The sequence below is a fragment of the Xenopus laevis genome, chromosome 5S (genome assembly GCF_017654675.1).
Source record: "Xenopus laevis strain J_2021 chromosome 5S, Xenopus_laevis_v10.1, whole genome shotgun sequence".
In the NCBI taxonomy this organism is placed as follows: domain Eukaryota; kingdom Metazoa; phylum Chordata; class Amphibia; order Anura; family Pipidae; genus Xenopus; species Xenopus laevis.
The window spans coordinates 74,237,204-74,262,031 of record NC_054380.1 but is presented as its reverse complement, the minus strand read 5'-3'; the positions used below and the strand labels follow the sequence as shown (position 1 = coordinate 74,262,031).

At 39.0% G+C, this 24,828-nt stretch overlaps 1 protein-coding gene across 2 annotated transcripts; it reads right to left on the bottom strand.

Annotated features, from left to right (window-relative positions):
* Positions 1 to 1,175: 1,175 nt before the first annotated feature.
* On the bottom strand, positions 1,176 to 8,121 carry gjb7.S (gap junction protein beta 7 S homeolog). 2 transcript variants are annotated; one of them, NM_001086358.2, is given in 3 exon segments: positions 1,176 to 1,546; positions 1,770 to 2,907; positions 7,990 to 8,121. In NM_001086358.2, a coding segment is annotated over 1 exon segment (744 nt). In that variant the 5' UTR covers positions 2,889 to 2,907; positions 7,990 to 8,121; the 3' UTR covers positions 1,176 to 1,546; positions 1,770 to 2,144.
* Between the last annotated feature and the right edge of the window lie 16,707 nt (positions 8,122 to 24,828).

Genomic DNA, 24,828 nt, shown 5'->3' with positions numbered 1-24,828 from the left:
TTAAATCTGACAAGGACAGTGTTTGCATACAGTGCTTCCTTTAATGAGGACTGAGAGAAAAACAAATTGTTTGTTGCATAATATTTTAACACACACACTCCCTCTCACAAACACACACTCCCTCTCTCTCTTTCTTTCTCTCTCTCTCACACACACACAAACACACTTCATAATAGAGGATATTCTCTTGCCATGTAAAAAAAATGGACCAAAATAATGGTGTAAAGTCGTTGAAATGTATTCTGTATTAAATATTGGTGGGACCACAAAAAGTTGTATAACATATGGAAATACTTAAAATGAGGGTATGTAAAATGGAGGCTTCACTGTATGTATCGAGTTGTAACTATAACTCTAGAGGGAATAACATTCTACAAACCTCTGGCTAGTAATTTTGAAAGTAGAAAATACCAAATGTTGTCCTGGCAAACAAGGAGTTTGTGTCACTAATAGAATGGCAATGCTATACATGTGCAACAGTTACTACTCTATATATTTATAGAAAAGCTGTTGTTAGGTTTGTGTGGAAACCAAAATGTGGCTACAAGTAATTTGTGTAATATGTTTTCTTCCTTGCCCCCCCTCTGGAAAATTTTGGAAAAAGTATGTAAACAAAATTTTGTCTTTTTATAGGTCCCTGGTAAGGTTGTTGAATGTCCTGCCGGGTGATGTTGTAATGGCAAATTGTATTAATGCCTTTAAGAAGGGTTTGGTTGATTTCTCCAAGGCTATTGTGATCTAAATGTCTACAGATAGCTAATACAGATATTGGTATATTATTCCTATTACCTATGTCTTTGCAGTGAAAGTGTTACTAAGTGTAGTTTTTGCCTTATCCAGAGGACTCTATACACATGGGCCCCTTAGAGGACAGATTCAACAGACCACTCTTTAATCCCATCTAATGTGTTGGTCTGAAAAAAAAAGAAAGTTCAGCACATTGACTGAACAAGTGGACCAATGCTATTTAGTTATCCATGTGTAAAATATTTGTGTGACCCTGAGGTTTCAGAGGAACGGTCTTCTTTTACTGGGATATCACCAGTCAAAAACATCCATACATAGAAGCAGCAGCAACGTAGCCTGCAGAAAAAAACATCATACAGTACAAATCACTGCATTTCCATTCCCCAATACTAAGTCAAATCAAGCAGGGAAATGATAGTACAATATATATATTAGCCCTTTAATTCATACAACCCAGTAGTTTGGCAACACAAGGTAAACAGAGGCAAGCCCTTGTTATATATAAACACAATATATTTAATAATACAACATTTTATTGTATAATGGCATAAGATTAAAACATGAATACAGACACAGTTTTGATTAATAATAGTTATATATACATATTATATAACACAATGCCATACATGTTGCTTGAATATCATCTAGCTATCAGTGTACAGATCAGATAGGATACAATACGCCAGTATATATATTTAAAAACAGCACATGCAGTTCAGACCTTGATCTCTCAAATAGGTAAGCAATGAGAAAAACCCAATCCTCTCACAGTTGAATGCAGGGGCGCTCCGCCAATGAGGCGAGCTGAGCTGCTCGCCTCAGGCGGCAGCGCCAGACAGGATTCCAGGGGCGGCAAAAAGCCGCTCCTGCACCTTTAAGAGCCGAATTTCCGGTTTTTAAACCGGAAATTTGGCTGCGCTATCGTGAGAGAGCGCAATTGCGCTCTCCGTAATCGTGTTCCTGCCTCCCCTCGCTGACAGGTAAGTCGGTGCGGGGGGCGGCAATGCAGGAGCCGCCTCAGGCGGCTCCTTCCCCAGAAACGGCGCTGGTAGAATGGAGTGGTAGTTAAACATCAACATTTCTTTTGATTTGCAATATAGATTCTTGCACTTTCCTGATAATGTTCTGCAGAGTCTAAATGGGCCGACGGGACACCTGAAAAAAACCCAGTGGGCCTTTATGGGCTGCACTGACCAAGTCCTGCTCTACCACATGGACCATCTCCTCTTCCCTGCCCAGACCCAATGTCAACCACAAATTAAGGAGGGGAAAGGATGGGGTGGCATGTGCAGGGAGCAGTGCAAGGTTTGGTGCCTGGAGGAGGGCCCTTGAAGTCCCAGTCCCAGTGGGCCCCCGACACTCAGTCCAACCCTGAGGTATTGAGTTATTTGTAGCCTTTAACCATCAGGTGCACCATTGCCTGCCTGTTCATATGTAATTGGTATTACATTATGTTGGTGGTTCTTGCAATCACAGCTTGCTTGCGCCATTCTGGTTGCTTGTTTTTTCATGTAGAATTTTGTACAATATTTGAAAATAAGGTAAAATAGCTCACTAACATTAAGCAAAATGCAAAGCCCTGAGGTTACAACCACAAAATACAGAAAAATCATCTTCTCTGTAGGTTTGGAGATATAGCAGTCCACAACATTAGGGCAGGGTTCCATGTCACATTTCACCAGTCGAGGTACACTGAAACCCCCATACAGTTTGTAGAAAAGTAAAAGAAAGCCAAATTCAAATATCGTCTTGAAGAAAAGGCTTATGACATATGTGCACCATAATCCCCCATCCATGTCTCCAGTGTTGGCATACAGCTTCTTGTTGTGCCTCTTCTCCCTACTTTCGCGATAGGCAACATGAAGAACAACAAGAAGCGAGGGTGTTGACACCATAATCAGCTGTAGAGCCCAGAGCCGCACCTGGGAGATGGGGAAGAACTGATCGAAGCAAACGTTTTCACACCCAGGCTGTCTGATGTTGCACTCAAATTCTTTCTGTTCATCTTTCCACACTGCTTCGGCTGCAACAACATAGACCAATAGTCGAAATATGAACACAATTGAAAGCCAGATTCTTCCAATGCTTGTGGAATATTTATTTACTCCGCTCAAGATATCACGCAAAAATGACCAACTCATCTCACGACAATGAAATGTTCTGTGTAGAGGAAAAAATATATTAGTGACATGTATTTTTTTTAAGACTAATGGCAATGTTAACGCACACCATAAACTTTATACTAGATCAGTTCAAAAGAGTAAACTCTGGTTGCATTGACAGAACGTATTTCAGCAAGAAAACAGCGGGACAGATTTATCAAGGGTCGAATTTGATTTTGAAAAAATTCAAAATTCAAATTCAAAAAGACCATCCAAAATGGTCAAAGGGTTTTTTTCCGTTTTCGATCGAATTCGAATAGCACATTTGAATCGTACGATTCAAAGTTCTTCCCCCAAAAAAACGTTGTTTTTTTAAAGTTCACTACTTGACTCCAAATAGGTTCCAGGAGGTCCCCCATAGCTAAAACAGCTATTCAGCAGATTTTAGATGGAGAATGGTTGAAGTTGAATTTTTAAAGAGACAGTACATGATAAATTTCGAAATTCAAATTTTTATCAATTTCCAATCGAATTGGGACTATTCCCTAATCGAAGTACATAAAAATTAGCTCGAAATTCTAACTTTTTTAATTCGAATTTTCACTTCGGCCTTTGATAAATTGCCCCACCATGTTTCAGTCTGGTGCAGCGTTTCTCTTCAGTGCTGGAATAAAATACATTTTTCACCTATGACCTGATAGATTTTCATAAATACGCTTTTTTGCTAACTTAGGTGCTAAGTGCATGCTGCAAGAACACACACATTGAAATATTTTCACCTTCAGTGCACCTTTTTTCCCCAGAATTCCAGTGTAATAGCAGATGCCAGTCAAGTACCAAATTTACCAAAACAGGTGCTAATTAGCAACTATGTTGATAGATTACATACACTGCAACTCTGTTTTTTTTTACTTTGTCAATGTGTGTGAATTGTGGTGGTGATCGATTCCAGAAGAAGCAAGTAAATTTTGTATTTGTAGGTGCAACAAGCAAAGGTCAAGACCAGACATGGCGTTTTTGCAGCGTTTTTGCTGCGTTTTTATGTTGCGTTTTTAAAAAAGAACAGCCAGGCGTAAATATGCCACTGAAACCACATGTGACCGTCAACATGCGTTTTTCATGCGTTTTTCAGCACGTAGCATTAGAGTCTATTGATTTGGTAGTTTCTTGATGTATTGGCCTTTCTGATAAAAAACGCCAATACTGGCGTCCTGTGGCGGGTTTCAGCTTGCAAGCACCCTGTGTGAATTGCCATAGTGTGTTTTCCATTAGTTTCAGTGGTAGTGCAGTTTATGCGTATTTACGTCTGGCTGTTCTTTTTTAAAAGCACAAAGTAAAAACGCTGCAAAACTCCACATCTGGCCTTGCCCTTAAAAGTAGCACCTACTCAAGGCAGGTGTTAATACATTGGCTCCATGGAATCTGTGCTCCCTGTAGTTTACATCTTGTGCACACTTTATCAAGCAAGTTGATCTGGTCCTTACACCCGATTAGTGCACTAACTGGTGCAATTTTGCTCCTTTTATTCTTCTTGAACTTGCATCGGGGGCACTGTTAAATGACTACATTTTCTCAACACTGATCAACCCCCTCTTCTGTAAAGGTAAATTGTTTAAATGTAGATAATGAGCTCTGTATAATCAATCCCCTCCGTTCCATAAGATGTGGCATTTGTTAGGCCAGTGATCCCCAACCAGTAGCTCGTGAGTAACATGTTGCTCTCCAACCCCTTGAATGTTGCTCCCATTGGCCTCAAAGCAGGGGCTTATTTTTTAATTCCAGGCTTGGAGGCAAGTTTTAGTTGCATAAAACCCAGATGTACTGCCAAATAGAGCCTCCCGTAGGCTGCCAGTCCACATAGGGGCTACCAATAGCCAATCATTGCCCTTATTTGGTACCCCATGAACTTGTTTCATGCTTGTGTTGCTCTCCAGCGCTTTCCATATCTGAATGTTGCTCACGGGTGAAAAAGGTTGGGGACCCCTGTGTTAGGCTAAAGGGCCCATTTACTAACAATAAAATCGCAATTTCTAAAATCTCTAAAAATGTGTGTTTTTTCTTAGAAGCTCTCAAAATTCAAGAGTTATTAAGTGGAAAAACCATGAAAATCTTTAATACCAAACTTTGCCAAGTAAAAGTTGCTGAGGTGGAAGCTGCACTGATCTTATTGGACCACTTTTAAATCAAATCAGACTTTCAGAGGTTTTCGGATTTTTTTATTCACTAGGAATTGTCCTAAAAGCTTGAATTTTTAGAGATTGAAGAGGTATTCATATTTGTTAGCACATTAATGAAACCGGAACATAAAAGTAGTTTCAATATCTTGTTTATTAAAAGAAATAAAAAAAACACACTTCTTAAAGGGGTGGTTCCCTAGTATGTAATACAATGGCCAATTCTAAGCAACCGTTCCATTGGTTTTCATTCATAGTTATTTGCCTTTTTATTATGTCTCTGATCCCATATAAAAAGCAAATGCTCTGTAAGGCTACACACTTATTATTACTGCTACTTTTTATTGCTCATATTTTAAGTAAGGTCCTCTCCTATTTATATTCCAGTCTCTTATTCAAATCAATGCATGGTTGATAGGGTAGTTTGGAGCCTAGCTACCAGATTGTTTATAATGCAAACTGAAGAGCTGATGAATAAAAAGCTAAATAACTCAAAACCCTTAAATAATAAAAAATAAAAACCCATTGCAAATTGTCTCAGAATATCACTCTCTACATCATTACTAAAAGTTAACTCAAAGGTGAAAAACCCCAAAAAATATATAGGCCACAAAATATGTACAGTATGTTCAGTGCGAGCCTTTTTCATTTAACTAATTTTGAGCCATATGACTTCTTTTTTTTAGCTATGACCCAGTTGTAAACAGCTAGATAAATTAAAATAATCCACCCAACTTTCATGTCAGCATCAAAATGAATGGCCCCATTGTAAAAGCCTAATCAGGTTACATGATATTTAAAACCAGACACATTTTTATTTACAATTGACATTGTAGAGTGTCTTACTATTACATTGTGTATTATTACATTGCTTCAAAATGTTTGTGAACAAAGGAGTCAGTGGCAGACACTTAGAAGACCATATACCAAGAGCCTGTCTTCAACATATGCAGAGCTGCTGTGAATCTGTATTCATCTTGTACTGTTATTAGTTCCTGGTGTGTTATTACACCCCAGAGGGAGGGGCGGTTGCCTATATAGGGTTTAAATGCAGCTCTGCTTAAACAGCACAAATGTAACCTTAGGGATGAAACAAATCCATAATGTTTGGCTTTAGATGATTACTGAACCAACCATGAATAATGGCAAAATAATGGCATTAAATCTGGCATTTGCATGGTGTAAAATTACACACACCTTGATAAATTTGCCTTTTATCCTACACAGCTTTTTACACCATTTTTTTCTTTGGAGAATTTAATTTTACACAGCATAATAAATATACCCCTAAGACAAAATGCATATAAAAAATTGTGCTGTTTTTTTTTCTCTGTTTTTTTAACATGTGAAAGGTTGGAGATGTGTGGTGTATTATCCCTCTGTTTTTTACACAGCATAATAAATATGCCCCTTAATTTTGTATCCATTTGAGCATTTGTGCCTATAAACAAGGCCATTGCCTCTACAAATAATTGATTGCTCAGAGAATGTGCCAAACCCATCTAGGCCAAGGATAATAACTGAGTTAGTGACTTTATTTGTCTGCCAGTCACAGATTAACTGATTTTATATATTGGATTATTATTATTATTTTACTGCTGTAATGGACATATCTGAATTAAAAAGAAAATTTGTTCTGGACATGACACCCCAGTGGCACAATTAGAATGACTGCATACCATTACCAATCAAGCATTACTGATCAAACATTTAGTGGTAGTACAGGTATGGGATCCGTTATCCAGAAACCCATTATCCAGAAAGTTCTGAATAACAGAAAGGCCATCTCCCATAGACTCCATTATAATCAAATAATTCAGATTTTTAAAAATGATTTACTTTTTCTCTGCAATATGAAAATAATACATTGTACTTGATCCAAACAAAATGAATCCTTATTGGGAAGGAAAACCAGCCTATTGGGTTTAATTAATATTTACATGATTTTCTAGTAGACTTAAGGTATGAAGATCCACATTACAGAAAGATCCATTATCCAGAAAACCCCAGGTCCGGAGCACAGGTCCCATACCTGCAGGGTTGGACTGGAGTAATGGGGACCCACTGGGACTGTCACATGAAGGCCCCTCCAGGCTGTCACCCATGGACCCTTCCTGACTTCCCCCTGCACCCTATTCACAAATGGCGGTGCGGTGTGCGCCTACGTGAACCCCGGTGTGGCACACACCTGTGTGAACAAGGAGCAGCAGCAAAAGTTTTTCTCAAGGGGGCACCCAATCGGGGGAACATGGCTGGGCCAGCGGCCCAATCCGACACTTCACACCTGTACAAAGAACTACCCATTCTTAGAAAATGGCCATACACACACTTCTGGGCAATTAGCTAGACAGATATTGTTCTTTCAAACACATTTTATCTTTGATTTACAGTATTTACTAACCCATGGGTCAAAAGCAAAAAAGTGGGCCACCATGCTGTTTAGGGTGCACATATGAAATCATCCTTTAACAGGGGCTGATTTACTAAACGTTAAACAATAGAATTCGGCAGCATTTTAGCACATTTATTAAAGCTTTTAATTTACGGAGACATTTATATATGCAAATACATATGTCCATTTAGTTACAATAGATTCAACTGCTTTAAACAGTTGAACACACTACTGCTCTATGGGGTATGTAAGCATAGATACTAATCAGTAAACAATAAAAAAACAATGAAAACCCAGTCCTAAGCACGTTCATACCATTTTTTTTTGTTACAAAATCCACTTTAATATACTGTTATATAAGTCTGACTCTAAATCATTCTAATGGCACAACAAGGATTATACACACCGAGTGTGGAAAACAAATTATAGCACTAGATAATCTCTTATGGAAATATCTTCCTCCTCACACAGTGTTACCAGCAGACTTGAGCAGCTAGATATCACTTTTTTGTGTTTTTCAGCTACTGTAATATTTTTTCTCTGACAATCATAAGAAAACAAAGTGAGAACTTACCAAAAGCAGCTACAGAAAGTAAAAAGCCAACCACCTCCCTGATGCATTAAAAATTGATCTTCATTTCATGTCCTCTGAAAGGCAGTCAGTGTGACAATGAAACCCTGTTACCAAGGGTAGCTAAACAGGTGTAACTTGATTATTTGTTTCCCGGATTACTCAACCTCACTGTTTACAGTAAAGCAGTAGGTACATTCATAAAAGAAAATGAAAGGCTGTGTTTACTTATACATACATTCATTTGAGGCTCACAAAGAAAGGGCTTCTAGATATAGAAGAGATATAGATATAGAAGAGAAATTCTATAAGTTAGATCTTAAGCTTGGATTTCAAATATATAAAAGTCAGTATAGCAATAGTAAACAGTAATCAGTGCTGGTTTCAGGGCTACTTTGGAGGATCATGTGCGCTGACAAAATCAGCAATACTTGTATGTTGGATATCTTGCTGTTGGCTGGCTGAGAAGCACTGGTTCTGCTGTGGAACTTTATGAGAGCACCAAAGGGTTGCATCTGTAAGTCATCCGCTCATTGTGACAGATATTAGTTTGCCACTGCAAGAATTCCCATTGTTAGACAATGTGCAATTATGGGGCCTGAGGGACAACTTTCTAACCATAATTAGCTCCATACACTACTACAACTACTACTAAATAAGTGGTTCATTTTGCTGTATTGTATTATTGAAAGATAATACAAACATTACATAATTTTATTTTCTTATTTGACAAGCCTATAATGCTATGTCCTTTGCTGCCCCAGTACAGAAACTCTTAAAAGGCTGGTGGCTAAAGCTGACTCACTGTATCAACTTGATCAAATATAGAAAAAAAGGTAATATGTTAACTTTGCACGCTAATCATCTTAAAGTTTATCAATTAGAGCACCTGGCACTTGTTCCCGCTGTGTGCCATTTTGTCCATTGCACCTTAGACAAAGCATTGCACAGCTCAAGAGTGCAAGGAAACCCTGTACTTTAGGCCTGAACCAAGTAGGAGGTAAGTACAGACCTGATGCAACCATGCCCACAAGATCACCTAAATGGCATACTAAAAAATAAAATGCATGCTGCAAATGCCCATGTCTTTGACAGTGGCAGGTGCAAATACAAGGAAGCAAGGTGCACTGTGGACAAAAATCACTGTTTTTGTACTGTGCCCATTGCCCTATTTAGTATATTAACACTATAGTATATAGTAAGTATAGTAAATAATAAGATATCGGATATACATGTATGATTGGGGCTAACTTCCTATAGCGTATCTTCTGTGGGTATATATTTGTAAGTGGATATTTCTATTACAATCAGACTATCCCCTTTTTGAAAAGTTAAAGTTCCAATTAACTTCCTTTGGTATTCCACATTTCAACTTCCTTTTGTTCAAGCGTAACATTCCAGGTTATTAAAGCATACTGTATATAATTATTGACTGATTATAGATTTAGAAACTGGAAAACAGGATCGTTGATAGGGTGTTGGTGCTGACCTGATATTTTTGGCAAATGCAAAACAGTTGTAAATCTAATTACAAATATATGTGTGAGAGGATATTTGATATTCTGTAGTTCCTGGAACCCTGCTTGTAAATCTATATCATAAAAGATATGAAAAGCCTCTTCAGGTACTTATTGGTACGTACTGTATCCTTTCCTTATTCTTCAGCTGTTTTATCAACCTATGTCTTTCGATGTTGCATTTCCCATTTTCTTTATCCAGGATAACACTGCATGGGTAAATATGAAGTATTCCTAAATATAATATAATTACAGTTAGATACAAAAGATACCTGCTTGTAAAGCAAATGTTAATATTTAAAGATTACACTAATACTACATACAGTCTCTGTAGAAAGATGTATGTAGGTTATTCAGCAAAAGGGAGCAGGTACACCTGCGTCCTCTGCCATTAACTACCTTGCAGGTTTCAATACAATGTAGGCAGCAATGTATTATTGCATTATTAAGTATCTCCTGAAACTCAATCTATTAATGCCTTATTCACCCACTGAACTATATTTGTATATATGGTATAATTTGTAATATGTATAACCTCGTTATGAGCTGCAAGGAGACCTGGCCAAAGGCTGGATCTCCAAGTTGGGCAGCTTATTTTAGACATTAAGAACAAAAACAATGCATATACTACTTGTAGTCATCATGTATAGGTAATCTGTACCTATTGTGGGAAGATTAACTTTTATAATGGTAGGCAAGTGGGTTTCCTATGCTAAGAAGAGACAGGGAAAAATTCTGAAAAATCTTTTCCTTTACTTAATTCACTTCAAAACACAGGGTACTTGTCTTCACACAGCACAAATATAAGTCTCCCTGTTGAGATTGTAGCCTTCCTGCCAGCCCCATGGCCTCTCTGGTCCACCACAATATATTGTATCTAACAAATTTGTGTAAGTTCTATAGTCAACACCCACCACTAGTCAACAATACCACACACTAAGGTGATATTTTTATGTTAAGTAACTTTTATGCTTGGAAATAAGTTACAGAGATCACATAAAATGTACAAAATATTTAAGAATAGTGCGTATATGGAACATCTTTTAACCCAGCTTAGACCTGGTGTATAAACAATTTTAACCTTACAGTTAGCACCCTGTTACTAAAAGGCACTGCCTAAGTCAGCTTCATTGCTGCACACTGCCCCTCTCCAGGTACAGTCACAGGCCTCTTGGCACTAACTTTCTCTCTCAAACTCAGGCATCTTATCTCACTTTGTCTGAGGCTCCATAGGACCCTTGGTTCTCACCCAGGCATTCTCTCATACAGCCAGAACCCCCAGGTATTGGGGATCACCGCTTTTAGTGCTACTCTCAGCTGTCCCTTAATAACCTGATAGAGAGTGGATATTAACACTATCTCCACTAGACATCCCCCTGCAGCCCATATCATGAACCTTAAAGGATAAACAAACCCTTAATTAAAAAAACCTACCCTACATAGACCTCCTCCTCCCAGCCTGGCTGCCCCCCCCCGGGCAAATGCACCTAACTCTTTACTTAGCCCTGCGTGCAGATTCTGTCCAGCTGAGTTCAAGGGCGCCATCTTCAGCCACTTCGGTAATCATCAGAATTTCGTGAGTTTCGGCGCAAGTGCAGAAAATTGCTCCAACTGAGCATGCGCAGCTTCGCCGGTCTCATGCCGAAGATTACCGAAGAGAATAAGATGGCTGCCATGAGCTCCGCTGGACAGAATCTGCACAGAGGGGTAATTAAATAGTTAGGGGCATTTGCCCGGGGAGGTGGCAGCTAGGCTGGGAGGGAGGGGGGTCTATGTAGGGTAGGGTGGTAGGGTTTTTTTATTAAGGGTTTGTTTGTCCTTTAAATGCACACTTCCTTATACATTTTATGCCATATAGATGTTTTTTCCAAATACACTGTCCCACATAAAAAACTAAGTTTCCTTGAGTAGTTTTAATGATTTTTAACTATATTTTAATTATCTTTAAATGGGTAACCTTGGCCTCCTTTCTGCCATTCTAGTTGTTTTTGAATCCATATGTGTCATGCTCAGCTGTGCTTCTCTAAATGTTATTGCTTGAAAAGTTTATTTTTGTAACCTTGTACTTTACTGTAAGTGCTTTGTAAAATCATGGAATTTCACTTGTGTTTTTTTCCATTGAGATAAAATGTCAAACTACTATAGTTGTATATTTTTTGCAGGTGACACATACACAGTTGAGTGTAGATATGTCAATAGGGAAATTGTAAAAAAAGATTACTCTCTTTCAAAACTCTGCTCAGTGCATGACTAAAGAGGAAGCAACTGCAGGGGCCCCAGGAGGTATAGGGGACCCAATTTGAGAGAAAAAAAACACAGGCCGGGTGCTCACCAGAAGCAATGGTGCACTCCGTAGACTCAGATACTACCTGAGTGCAGCACTGATTATTTGCAATAGAAAGAAAGCTTGTGGCACTCACAGGGTTTATGTTGCAAAAAACAAAAATGGTTTATTTAGCCTCAACGTTTTGATCCCCCCACAGGGATCTTCGTCAGGAGTAGTATACAGACAATATATATATTCTTTTCTCCATCAACATTTGTTAGAACACTGAAAAACAAATTCAAATCCGTATTTGAACTAGTCTGCATATCCTGCTGGGATGCACCAGAGAACTGTCAATATTTAGCTGAGGAGAGAGATGCTGAAATCATTTGTTTCTGTTTTCATTTAAAATCTGTCTGACAGGTTTTTGGTTCACTAACAACAAGGAGTATATTTATGGGCCGATTCACTAACTTCGAGTGAAGGATTCGAAGTAAAAAAACTTAGAATTTCGAAGTGTTTTTTGGGCTACTTCGACCATCGAATGGGCTACTACGACCTTCGACCACGACTTCGAATCGAAGGATTGGAACTAAAAATCGTTCGACCATTCGACCATTCGATAGTCAAAGTACTGTCTCTTTAAGAAAAAACTTCGACCCCCTAGTTCGCCATCTAAAAGCTACCGAACTCAATGTTAGCCTATGGGGAAGGTCCCCATAGGCTTGGCTAACTTTTTTTGATCGAAGGATATTCCTTTGATCGTTGGATTAAAATCCTTTGAATCGTTCGATTCGAAGGATTTTATCGTTCGATCGAAGCAATAATCCTTTGATCGTTCGATCGCACTATTTGCGCTAAAATCCGAAGTCGAAGGATTTTAATTCCCAGTCGAATATCGAGGGTTAATTAACCCTCCATATTCGACCCTTTGTGAATCGGGCCCCTTAAGGTATATCAATACTTTCTGGTTAATACCATTGTGCTTGGTTAACTGAATATTTCACCACCGTAATACATAACTACAATATGTATTTAAAGAAGAACTACATTTTCTAATAGAAATATGAAGATGAGAATTTTGTAAAATTTTCCTTTGATTAAATATTAATACAGAACCACTCTTTGTTTTATTTTGTTTTGTCTCTTCCCTTTATTTATAAGGCTCAACCCTCACACACAAACACAACTGATAAGGAGGAGAAGGATAAGCAAGCCAGGGACCTGAGGTAGTCTGGCCACTGCTCCTCTGGGTTGAGTCACAGGAGGCAGTGTGGATAATATCAATTACTTTTCCCCTCAGTGTTTCTTGGTAACTGATCCAGCTGCAGGCAACAGCACTGTTTCTTATGTGAGAACAACATACCTACCTAGACCTTTAAAAAGTAAAGTCTGAAATAGAATAAGGCTAGAAATGCTGTACTTTGTATACTAAACATAAACATGAACTTGCTGCACCACAAGCCTAATAAAACAAATTATTTATGCTTTCAAAGTTGGCCACAGGGGGTTACCATCTTGTAACTTTATTAAACATCTTTGCAAGACCAAGACTGTGCACATGCTCAGTGTGGTCTGGGCTGCTTAGGGATCGTCATAAATTATCAAAACCGCAGATTTCAAATAATATCTGCCAGAAGCCAATACAGCAAGGCTGATTAATGATCAGAATAGGCAGACTGCACTGGGTCCTGTGTTGTCATGTAATCTAATGTGGATTTTATAGTTTTTGTATTTTTTTATACAAACTTTCTCCTGCAGAACCACTGGCTGCAGCTAAATAATCCTCCAAATAGAATCCCAGTTTATCTGTTTAAATCTGGCTCCATGATCTTTGTCCCTGCAGCTGGAGTTGGAAACAGTAAAGGGGATGTAAAGGCAATAATAAAATCCAATACAAATCTCTACACAGTAGCGGACTGCTCTACAGGGAAACAAACAAAGCTGCTTGAGTTCTGCAGGGCTGGGAAGTAAGGCTGGGGCTCCCCCTGCTGTTCATAAGTATGATTGTTTACCTGCCCAGCAGTTAGGGACTGGATTCCTATCCACAGCAGTAAATTAAGGGATATATATATGAGATAGGTTTCTTTTTCATTAAAGAAAGTAAAAATGGGATTTTATTGTTTTGCTTTTACATGCCCTTTGTAAGTAGTAATATATCTAAACCATGCCCACTATTTAATAGTGAACACTTCCTGTTTATAAAAAAAACTGGAATATATGTTCTCTTCTTTTTCAGGTTTTAATTACATAATAACATGTCAACAGCAATGCCAGTTGTGATTATAGTTAAACACCAAATATTTTATGAGTATTTGATGCAACGCCAGTTCACACTGGCACTCATTATATATAATTAATTACTGGGACTCATTACTATTTGAGAAAGCAAATACAATATATAGTACAGGTATGTGATCTTTTCTCTGTAATTCTTAGGGCACATTTACTTTAGTCTGAATTTTCGCCTTGGAAAGCTTCGGCATACTTTGAGAAACTACATCAGTTGTTAATTCGCTACGACTACATGTATTCATTAAAATGCAAAAATTTGCATCTGCAAATGACAGCTGGTGTATATTTGCTAGCAAAACTTTGTCAATGCGAAAGTTTCTTAGTGAATTTTCTCTAACATTACTTTCTATCTGCTATCCAGAACTCTCTGCTCATGACAGATCTCGGTTTAGCTAGGGGTTTCGGCAGCAGCGGTTTCAGCAACGGGGACCAGAGGCAACCCAGTTCAGCACAGCCCACAGCCTGGCAGTTAAGGACACCTGACCTAGGCCACTAAACTGTTGCACTACTTTTATGAATAAAATATGAAATATACCGTGATCCTTTGAAGGATATTTTTACTGTAGAATCAGAAAGCTCCTCCCTTTGTCAAGTTCTTGTATGTAAATTACAGTCTTATAAAAGACTGGTTTGACTGGTTAATGTTCTTACTTGGACTATGATTTAAAAAGAGATGTACACACAATCAGTATGACAAGAAAAGCTTTCTATTAATGACCGTTTTTAAAAAAGGAAGTGAATTCCTAGACAAGCAAACAAAACAAGTCTTTTATTTGCAACAGATTAGATGGAAGGTAGAGCATGGAATAGTACAGTGTATGTAGGCTTTTCCTCTCCATTGAAAATTTGAACTGTTGTAATGAAGTTCTTCTGCTTCACACTAAAGGTGGCCATATACAGGCCAATAAAAGCATCTGTTCGTTGATGCGGTCCTGCGATCCAACTGCCCGTATAGCTTTGATTATGATCCGACCTTAGGTTGGAATATCGGGGGGAGAGATCCCAGTAGCTCCCCATGTTCTTTTCTGCTGATTCACTGCAAATGCTCTATACTGTTGTCACTTACTGAACTGGACAAATAAAAATACACAGTACACATAGAATTTAAATATCACAACATAGCGCCTCAGAAACCAGTGCAACTAGCATCATTATTTAATAATCAGCCTTATAGCATCATCTTATATTACAGGCTGATGATTTGCATGTGTTGGGAGGATTGATAGGGGTTGTTTAACTTTTTTTTTTTTCAATTGAAAGTTTTTATTAGTTTTTACATGCCAATTACAATCCAATGTATATCAAACAAATAACAGTTATAATGTAATAAGTACACAATGGTGGTTCAGTTCCATATACAACGTCATTCACGTACATTTATGAATCATTTGCATTGCTAATAGGTATCCTGTCATCCCTCCACTGTTTGCTGTTGAAACTGTCCATCATGTCGACTGTGTGCTGTATAAATTATGGGGGTAAACCGGGAAGGTCGGTTGGGGGGTCTGAAGGGTGATTATCAAGGGATCTGTCCCACAAATCACATTGTATCTAATTGGGCCATTTCGAATTCTGCCCAAGGGAGCCATATCAGCTCGTTTTCATATCCCATACCTTGAACATATGCTCTAATACTTTCCATCGTTCTGACCCATTTAACTTTAATAAGTGTTTGTTGTTTTGGGAGAGAAGTACTTTTCCACTGAGCTGCTCAGAGTGTTTTCGCAGCAGTCAATATGTGTGTTGCCAGCTTGTTAGTCTCAGGGGCTTTTAATGATTTAATGGGTAGCCCCAGTAGGAATGATAATGGATCTGGTTCTATATTGTGTTTAAAAACAGCCGACAGAGTGTGAGCTACCATGTCCCAGTATTCTTTGACCAGTGTGCAAGAATGTGCCTCCCTTTCCACATCCCCCAAAGCACTGCGTGGATAGAGTATTGCTCAAGATATGAGCTAACCTTGTGGGGGTGTTATACCACCTAAATATCAATTTGTATGCCTTTTCCATTATTGTTGCACAAACTGATGTTTTGCCCGCCTTATTCCAGATAACTTGCCATTTCGCTGGGGTGATCATCTCCCGTAAGTCTTCTTCCCATTTTGTCATATAAGGTTGCTTTAAAGTGGTATTATCCACTGCCAGATCGTTATATAACGATGATATCAACTGCCTATTCTGGTCTAAAGTGTTACATAAAAGTTTGAAATATGTAGGGGGTGGCGGGGATGTGTCCCTTTGCAAGAATGTCTGAGAGATGAAATGGCGGATCTGCAGGTATCTGTAAACTGACTGGATGGTGTCAGAAGATTTTCCTTTATATCTTGAAATGTCCATACTTCCTGTTCTGAGACTAGCGTGGTGCATAACAGTTCTTTATTTGTGATCAAGGGGAGAAAAGCTTTCATGTCTTCCCAAGACATCGAGTTTCTTGGGGTTAAGTGCAATTTTTCCCTAAATTCATTAGTATACATTGAAAAATAAACACCAACATAAATTAAACTTTTAAATTGCAAGGCCTTTATTAAAAAATAACTTACTGAAACTCCACTTCCGCTCCTCTTCAGAAAAGGCAACAGGGCGACCATCCATCCTGCAACAGTTGATTTCTCCTCCCTGGCTATCTCTCCTAGCCGCCCTATGTCTGGCACGCTCTGCACTGTGGGCAAGATTGGGCAGCGAATCCAGTCACCTCTCCAGATTGAACTCTTCACCTGCTATAGCCTCGCAGCCCAGAGACCAGGGAAGGACCACCACATCCACAGTTCCAGCAACACTTTCAGCGGCCAGCACCACAGCAGAAACAGTCAGCTTCTTCTTTTCCTCCAGGCACTTCTTGATGCGACAGTACTGGGACTGGTTGCAGCGGTGCTGGTCTATGGGGCAGTTGCGGTTGGCATGATACCAGCTTGCAATGGATTTATCCCCGCACACCACTCTCTCTGTTATTCCTCTCTGTCTGGGAGTTGCCACATTGCTACTTGCTGCTCCACCACTGAATTTTCCCAGTCTCAGCTCGGTTGCGGCCACCATCTTTACAGGCCCTACTTCATCAACATGGATAACATTTCTGAACTGCGCATGCGTGAACAACGAGGTTAATGTATGTGAGCAATCCTACTCACAATAGATAAATCGTGTTGACAAAAAGGATTTTCTGGGAAGCCTATACAATGCGCAAGATCCAGGTCTTGGTCTTGTACAGGGAGCGATGTACTGTGGGTATTTTTGTTTGTTTACTCTTGCTTTTGTGGAAACTGAGGAACTGCAACTAGTAAATGGTTGGAAAGTAAAACAGATTAAGAGCACTGTTAGAGAGCAGTGATGGCCAAATCTGACCATCTTCACCAAAACGAAATTGCAAACAATTTACAACATGACAAAATTTTTTTGAAGTGCAACAATTTTTTTCACCCATTGCAGTCTATGGGCAGCTTTTGGGCAGCAAAACCTTTTGCAAAAAATCTTTACTGTTAGAGAGGATTCAGGGATGCCTTTCCATGGACCAAACGTATTTACACTTTCCTGTCTCTAGTGTTTCAGTCTGGCAGCTCAGGTGCAGATTCTGACTACATTAGTTTATACATTTCGCAGCAGTATCAATGGAATATTAGCAGCTATTGTGTCAATAACAGCTGTCTTTAATGAAACTCAGATATTCTGCTCAGCAGGGTTAAAGATAACAAATGTATCAACCAAATGTATTAATTTAGAACAGTTAAAGAGTTGGCGACCCCCCCCCAGAGCTGCTTTAGAAGGTGAAAATTTAAACTTTACACTTCAATATTAGAAAAACGGTCACAAAAAGAAAATAGAAAGTATATGAAAAAAGTCATTGGGGCAAATTCACTAAGATTCGTAGTTGCGCCAGGCGTAACTTCGCCGCACTTCGCCAGGCGTAGTTTCGCCAGCGCTCCGCAAATTCACTAAAATCCGAAGTTGCGCTCAGGGGTAGCATAAGGTTGCAAAGTTGCACTAGCGTTGATTCGCTAAGCGAAGCGGAGTTACGCTAGCGATGGTTAATTTGCATACGGCACCAAATTCAAATTTCAATGGAGGAATACGTACAATCACTACAAATGCCTGGGAAACCTTCAAAACATCAAATAATTTTTTTTTTTTGCCCTACACATGTGCCCACTGTATAGTTAAGTTGCCATGAGTTAGGAAATGTAGGGGGGAAGGAGGGGAGCCCCAAAAAAGTTTTCGATCTTTTTCAGCCTATCACCCATAATATAGAAAAAACGCCAGCGTTTTTTGGGATTTAGAAAAAATTTTAACTTTTTTTGAAGCAATCCCTATCTACTCTATTGCGCTTCGCCTGGTCTGAGGTGGCAAAGGAAGTCTAGCGTAAAAGGTAGCGTTCAGTACAATGCGCGCGTTAGTGAATTTGCGTAGTTACGTCCGTTGCGCAAATTCGCCAGGCGTAAAGGTGCGAAGTAACACTAGCAAATTTACGCCAGGGTTCGTTAGTGAATTTGCGAAGTAACGAAAATGACCAACGCTAGCGAATTGACGCTAGCGTTAGGCGCTTCGGCGCATAGTGAATTTACCCCATAATTTCTGGTGAACAATCTGAAACCAACTGAACTGAAAAAAAGTGTTGGAAGGTGAACAACCCCTTTAACATTATATTTTACTAATATTGAATGCACAAAGATAGGTGGAAGGCAGACCTATGTCTGTCATGGTTCCATGTGTTTAATTGCTTGCTGTCAGTGAAAAGCTCAATCCAACATTTTGTTCTACACTGTTCTCCATGAGGGCAGTTTAACAAAATCCCTAAAGCCAATAGCCTAAAAGTCATTCTGACAATAAACACTATTTATGCTATTCCTGTCATCTCCACAGTATAATAAAACATACATGTGAACTGTCTCATCTGTATACAAATAGAAATATCAAGCCTCTGAGAAATCCTCTGAGCTAATTCCTATTCCCTTTCTAAGGACCTTCTCTAACAGTACAGGAACCATTTGTATTAGGCAAATACCTGACAAGTCCAGTAAAGGGATAGAAACTAGGGTAATTCTAGGTAATTCCTATCCTGTCTAAGGACTTTCTCTAACAGAGACATTGACATACATCATAGGACTGCTCCTAGGTACCAGGGATTAGCAGTCTACTAAAAATATCCAATTCCAGGTTCCCTCTGCCCAGTTATGAGCATGACCTAAGTTTATTGGTCCATACAAAATCCTTGAAATTCTAAGTCTGTCAAGGTTTGTTTAGAGCTGCCAATGGATGAATACTGTGATTCACATTTCTTTAAGTTGCTCCAAGACACTAACTATAGGGTCCAGAGGCAGCTCTTTGGGGGTAACATAACATCCTGCCTATGATTTGGTGTTTTTATGTTGTTTACATAAACGCTACACTAAATGAGCAGACAGCTATGGTACTGGTTCACTTATATTGCTATCCCTGAATTTGCAAGTAGTTATGGCCTGTTTCCCCTGACGAAGGGGCACGCCCCCGAAATGTAACGTTGCAATAAACACGCAGGGCTTTGCCCGCATGCATTGGCTCTGAGTGCCGGTTTTCTTCTTGCTTAACCTGTTTCCCCTGTACCTTACCTGGCCAAAGTGGAAGCCATTAGTCTGGCTATTTAATTTTTACATGATTTTCTAGTAGACTTAAGGTATGAAAGAAAGAAAAGAAAAATCCATACAGAAAGATCCATTATCTGGAAAATCCCAGGTCCCACTTTGGATATCAGGTCCCATACCTGTACTATCAAGGCTGACTTTGACAAGTGTAACATTGTGCAGGGTCTATTTCAAGCCAAGTAGGTAAAGTTACCTTTAAACTTCTAAAAATTAACAGAAAAAGGTCATTTTATTTATAATTTTATTGAAAAATAAACATGTAGCAGGATCAGACAACAAATCTTTGATACAGTAGCATGGTATAATATAGTATAGTAAGTTAGGTGGAAAAAAGACACACGTCCATCAAGTTCAAGCTTTAAAATCTATATATAACCTGCCTAACTGCCAGTTGATCCAGAGGAAGGCGAAAAACCCTTTTGATCGAAGCCTTTCCAATTTGCCTCAGAGGGGGAAAAAATTCCTTCCTGACTCCAAAATGGCAATCGGACTAGTCCCTGGATTAAATTGTACTTTGAGCTATCTTCCATAACCCTGTATTCGCTCACTTGCTAAAAAGCCATCCAACCCCTTCTTAAAGCTAGCTAATGTATCAGCCTGTACAACTGATTCAGGGAGAGAATTCCACATCTTCACAGCTCTCACTGTAAAAAACCCCTTCCGAATATTTAGCCGGAACCTCTTTCTTCTGTCAGCAGGAAAGACCTATTTGTAAATAAAGCATTACAGAGACTATTATATGATCCCCTTATATATTTATACAGTACATAGTATCATATCACCCCTTAAAGCGATACTGACAAGTTCCTATAAAAATCATAGGAATGTGTCAGTATCAAGTAGTTGCTGCACCTGGAATAGTTCCCCTCAAAGCAGACGACCCAAAGCAGAGTGTTCATTCCATAGGCTGAAGTTCTGATTTCATTTGTAATAAGCCTATGGAAGGATTGTGCCGCCCCCAGACCAGTGTCACTGAAACAGCACAGAGGATCTTTTAGCAGTGTCAAAGGGTCGGGACAACACAGGTTTGCGGGGCTGGCGGTGGCTTTGAGGGGAACTATTGCGGATGCAGCACATGATACTGACACGTTCCTATGATTTTTAAAGGATTGTGTCAGTATCGATTTTAGCGCCGCTTCTCCAGTGTGAACATCCCCAACTTGGCCAGTCTTTCCTCATAGCTAAGATTTTCCATACCTTTTACCAGCTTAGTTGCCCTTCTCTGTACCCTCTCTAATTCAATAATGTCCTGTTTGAGTGATGGAGACCAAAACTTTTCGGCTCTAAACAGTGGAAGAATGACCCCCTCCTCCAGTGAATCTATGCCCCTTTTAATAAAGCTCAAGACCAAGCCAAGCTCCGTCTCCATTATGGATTTGCCTAGTGCAGTCCCATTAAGGGTATAAGTGGATTTTTTTCTTAACATATGTTTTTATTTATTTTCCAAATCAAATAAATAACAAAGTAACAAAATAGAAATTTGGAGGTACATAAATTATACGAAGAGAAAAGATTCCATTGTCAATACAAGCTTAGCGAATTATCTGAAAACCTGTCAAATTGTGAGTTAATGTAGATAGCTTGAATATGGGATTAATTAAAACAACAATATTTCCTTACATTATAGTTTAACAATTTGAATGTAACATCCGGTTTATCTGGCGACTCCTGGGGGGTGATCGATGTTCCCGTGAATGAGAAATGTTCTGGATGTATAGATCTGTTTCCTGTACGGTGGGATTGTTAGATAGTAATTATGTGCCAAACCAGGTAGTGTGTCTAAATGAGTAAATAGTTAGGTGTTTAATGTGTGTGGGAAGGAAGGCTATGTAACTCATCCAAGTTAAGAAAAAAATTTCTGTATGCTGTTCTTTATTTGTCATAGATTCCAGCCAATCCATATGAAAAATGTGATGGAGTTTTTGTTTGACTAATGAGAGCGGGGGGGGGGGGGGCAGATGAAGAAAGCCAGTGATGTAAAATAGTTTTCCTGGTTGCAGCAGTTAATCTTTCTGCTAAGAGTCTATCTGAACGTGTAAGTTTTAATTGTAGGGGGGTATTCCAAAAATTGCCCATGTTAAAGGACAAGGAAAGTCTAAAATAGAATAAGGCTAGAAATGCTGTATTTTGTATACTAAACATAAGCATGAACTTACTGCACCACAAGCCTAATCAAACAAATGATTTATGCTTTCAAAGTTGGCCACAGGGGGCTGTCATCTTGTAACTTTGTTAAACACCTTTGCCTGACCCTGCACATGCTCAGTGTGGTCTGGGCTGCTTAGGTATCGTCATAAACAAAGCTGCTTGAATTCTGCATGGCTGGTAAGTAAGGTGGGGGCTCCCCCTGCTGTTCATAAGTATGATTGTTTCCCTGCTCAGCAGTTAGGGACCATCTGACATTTCCTATCCACAGCAGTAAATGAAGGGAGAATTTCACTGCATACAGTCAGGTTTCTTATAAAAACGGTACACATTTTTTAATTAAAGTATATTGGAGTTAGGTTTCTTATTAATTAAAGAAAGTAAAAATGGGATTTTATTTTTTTTCCTTTCCTTGTCCTTTAATGTAAAGGGTGCAGTTTGCTGTGTTAGAGATTTCCAATATCCCTGAACTTCTCCCCATAATTTTTGGATACTAGGGCAAAGCCATAGACAGTGTACGAGGTCAGCTCTAGGTTGTTGGCATCTCAGGCATTTGTCTGTATTTATGGTACCTATATGATGTAGTATCTGTAGAGACATTTCCTGATATTTACTAGTAGAAAGCATTTGCATAGTCTTTGTGTGAAATTGGAGTATCTTAGCCGCTTCTGTCTGTGGAATTACTGAGGTTCATTTGCTTATAAAATTATTTGGCGTTTCAATTAATAATGTGGTCCTAATTGTACGATAGATTTGAGATGTAGTCTTAACTGTACTGTAGTGCCTCTGGCCCATAATGTATATATTGGGTTATTTTTATTGATCTGAGAAAGATGTTGTAGAGCTTTTGTAGCAAAATGTAGAATTTGAATAGAGAGTAGTAGTCCTCAGATAGAAATGTGAATTTCTGAGCTAAGTTTCCTTTGTTAATTATGGTGATTTGTCAGTAGCAACATCTTCTCAAGTTTTGATTTTGCCAGTTCAGTAATGTTCTATTATTTTTCCCCATTGGAAATGTTGGGTTACCCATCCATGTGAGATAGATGGATTTGCCTAATATAAGTTTAAATCTGTGCCTTACTGTATTCCAAGTTTTGTATGTGTCTATGAATAGGGGATGTTCATGCATTTCTTGAGGAATGTCTTTTAGCTGAGAGTGGAGTAAGAAATTAAGAGACAGGCCTCCTGTCAGTACTTGATCAAGTTCTGTTGAGGTATATACATTTCTATTGTAGATCCAATCACCTGCGAAACGTAAGAGTGATGCCTCATTGTATTTACGTATTTTTGGGAAATTTACCCCACCCATCTCTTTAGTTTGTTGCAACTTAAACAGGCTTATCCTAGGTCTTTTTTGTTTCCATATAAAGGTGTGAAGTGTTTTGAGTAATCTTTTATAATCTGAGGGTTTTATGCTGTACGGTAACATCTGCAGTTGATATAGTATTTTGGGGGAAAACAATCATTTTTATTATATCATCTGCGAAAACTGTTATTTTTTGTTGTAAGTGTCCCAGAGGGATTCCTTGAAAGGTTTTATTAAGCAGGAGATGTTGTATTAAAGGGTCTAACGCTATGTTGAATAATAGAGGGGAGAGGGGCAACCCTGCCTGGTTCCTTGCTAAATTCTAAATTTAGAGTTATACCCATTAACTGTCAGGAAGGTTTGAGGTGAGTCATATAAGGCTTTGAAAAGATTAAGCATGTGTATCCTAAAGTGTTGGAATTTCAGAAGTCGTCATATATGTGTGTTTGAGATCCTATCAAATGCTTTATCTGCATAAGTTGATTAATAAACCCTGTCTTCTTTTTTCCAGGTTACATTGATAGATTGTGGCTATAGCTTTCCTGATCGCTTATACAAGGTGCCTGTTCTGGAGAAAACCCATCTGATTAGAGGTGAGTATAGAGGGGAGAATTCTTTGTTAAGTGGATATTTTTACATCCCATGTGCATGACTTTACATTTATCAACATTGAATCTCATTTGCCACTTAGCTGCCCAGATTGCCAGTTTGTCAAGATCCTGTTGCAAGTGCCACATCCTGGATGGAATTAATTGGGCTGGATAGTTTTGTGCAAACAAACAAATTGAAACATTACTTACAATACCCTCCCCATAGTCATTAATGAACAAGTTAAATAAAAGTGGACCCAATACCGAGCCCTGATGGACCCCACTAAGAACCTTACTCCAAATAGAGAATGTACCATTAACAACCCCCCTCTGTACCCTATCCTGTAGCCAGTTGCCTATCCATTTGGAAACGGCTTCATTAAGCCCAACAGACCTTAGTTGAGAAAGCAGTAGTTTGTGGGGCACAGTATCAAATGCTTTGGCAAAATCCAAATAGTTGACATCTACTGCCCCCCACTGTCCCGCATCTTACTTAACTCAACATACAAAGCAATTAAATTTCTCTTACATGATATTTCCTTCATAAAGCCATGCTGATTGCTGCTAATAATGCCATTCACGAGGACATTTTGAACATGATCCCTTAACAAGCCTTCAAATAACCTGCATCTTTGTACTATTAATATACTTAAAGGACCAGTAACATCAAAAAAAAATTTCAAAAAATTCGTTAGTATACAACGAAAAATAAACACAAAGACAAATTAAACTTTAAAATAGCAAAGCCTTTATTAAGAAATAACTTGCCGAAACTCTACTTCCTCTTCAAAACAGGCGACAGGGCAACCATCCATGCTGCAGTGTTTGATTTCTCCTCCCTGGCTACTGACAGCATGTGAAGGAGGCTGTGGGGGCTGCCGCTGGACATGCTGCTGCTGTCTGGACTCTCTATCTGGGCATGGCGCTGAGTGCAGCAGACATAGCCTGCGGAGGAGAAGATATCTTTAAGCCGAACCTTCTTTGCTTTCCCTTACAGCTGCACAAACAGCCGACCCCTCAGTCCTCGGAAACTACAGAGCCTGATGAAGAAGTCACCCGATTTCTCTGTATCGCTGGTAACGCTAATTATTTCAGCAAGCTTGTGCAGCTTAGCA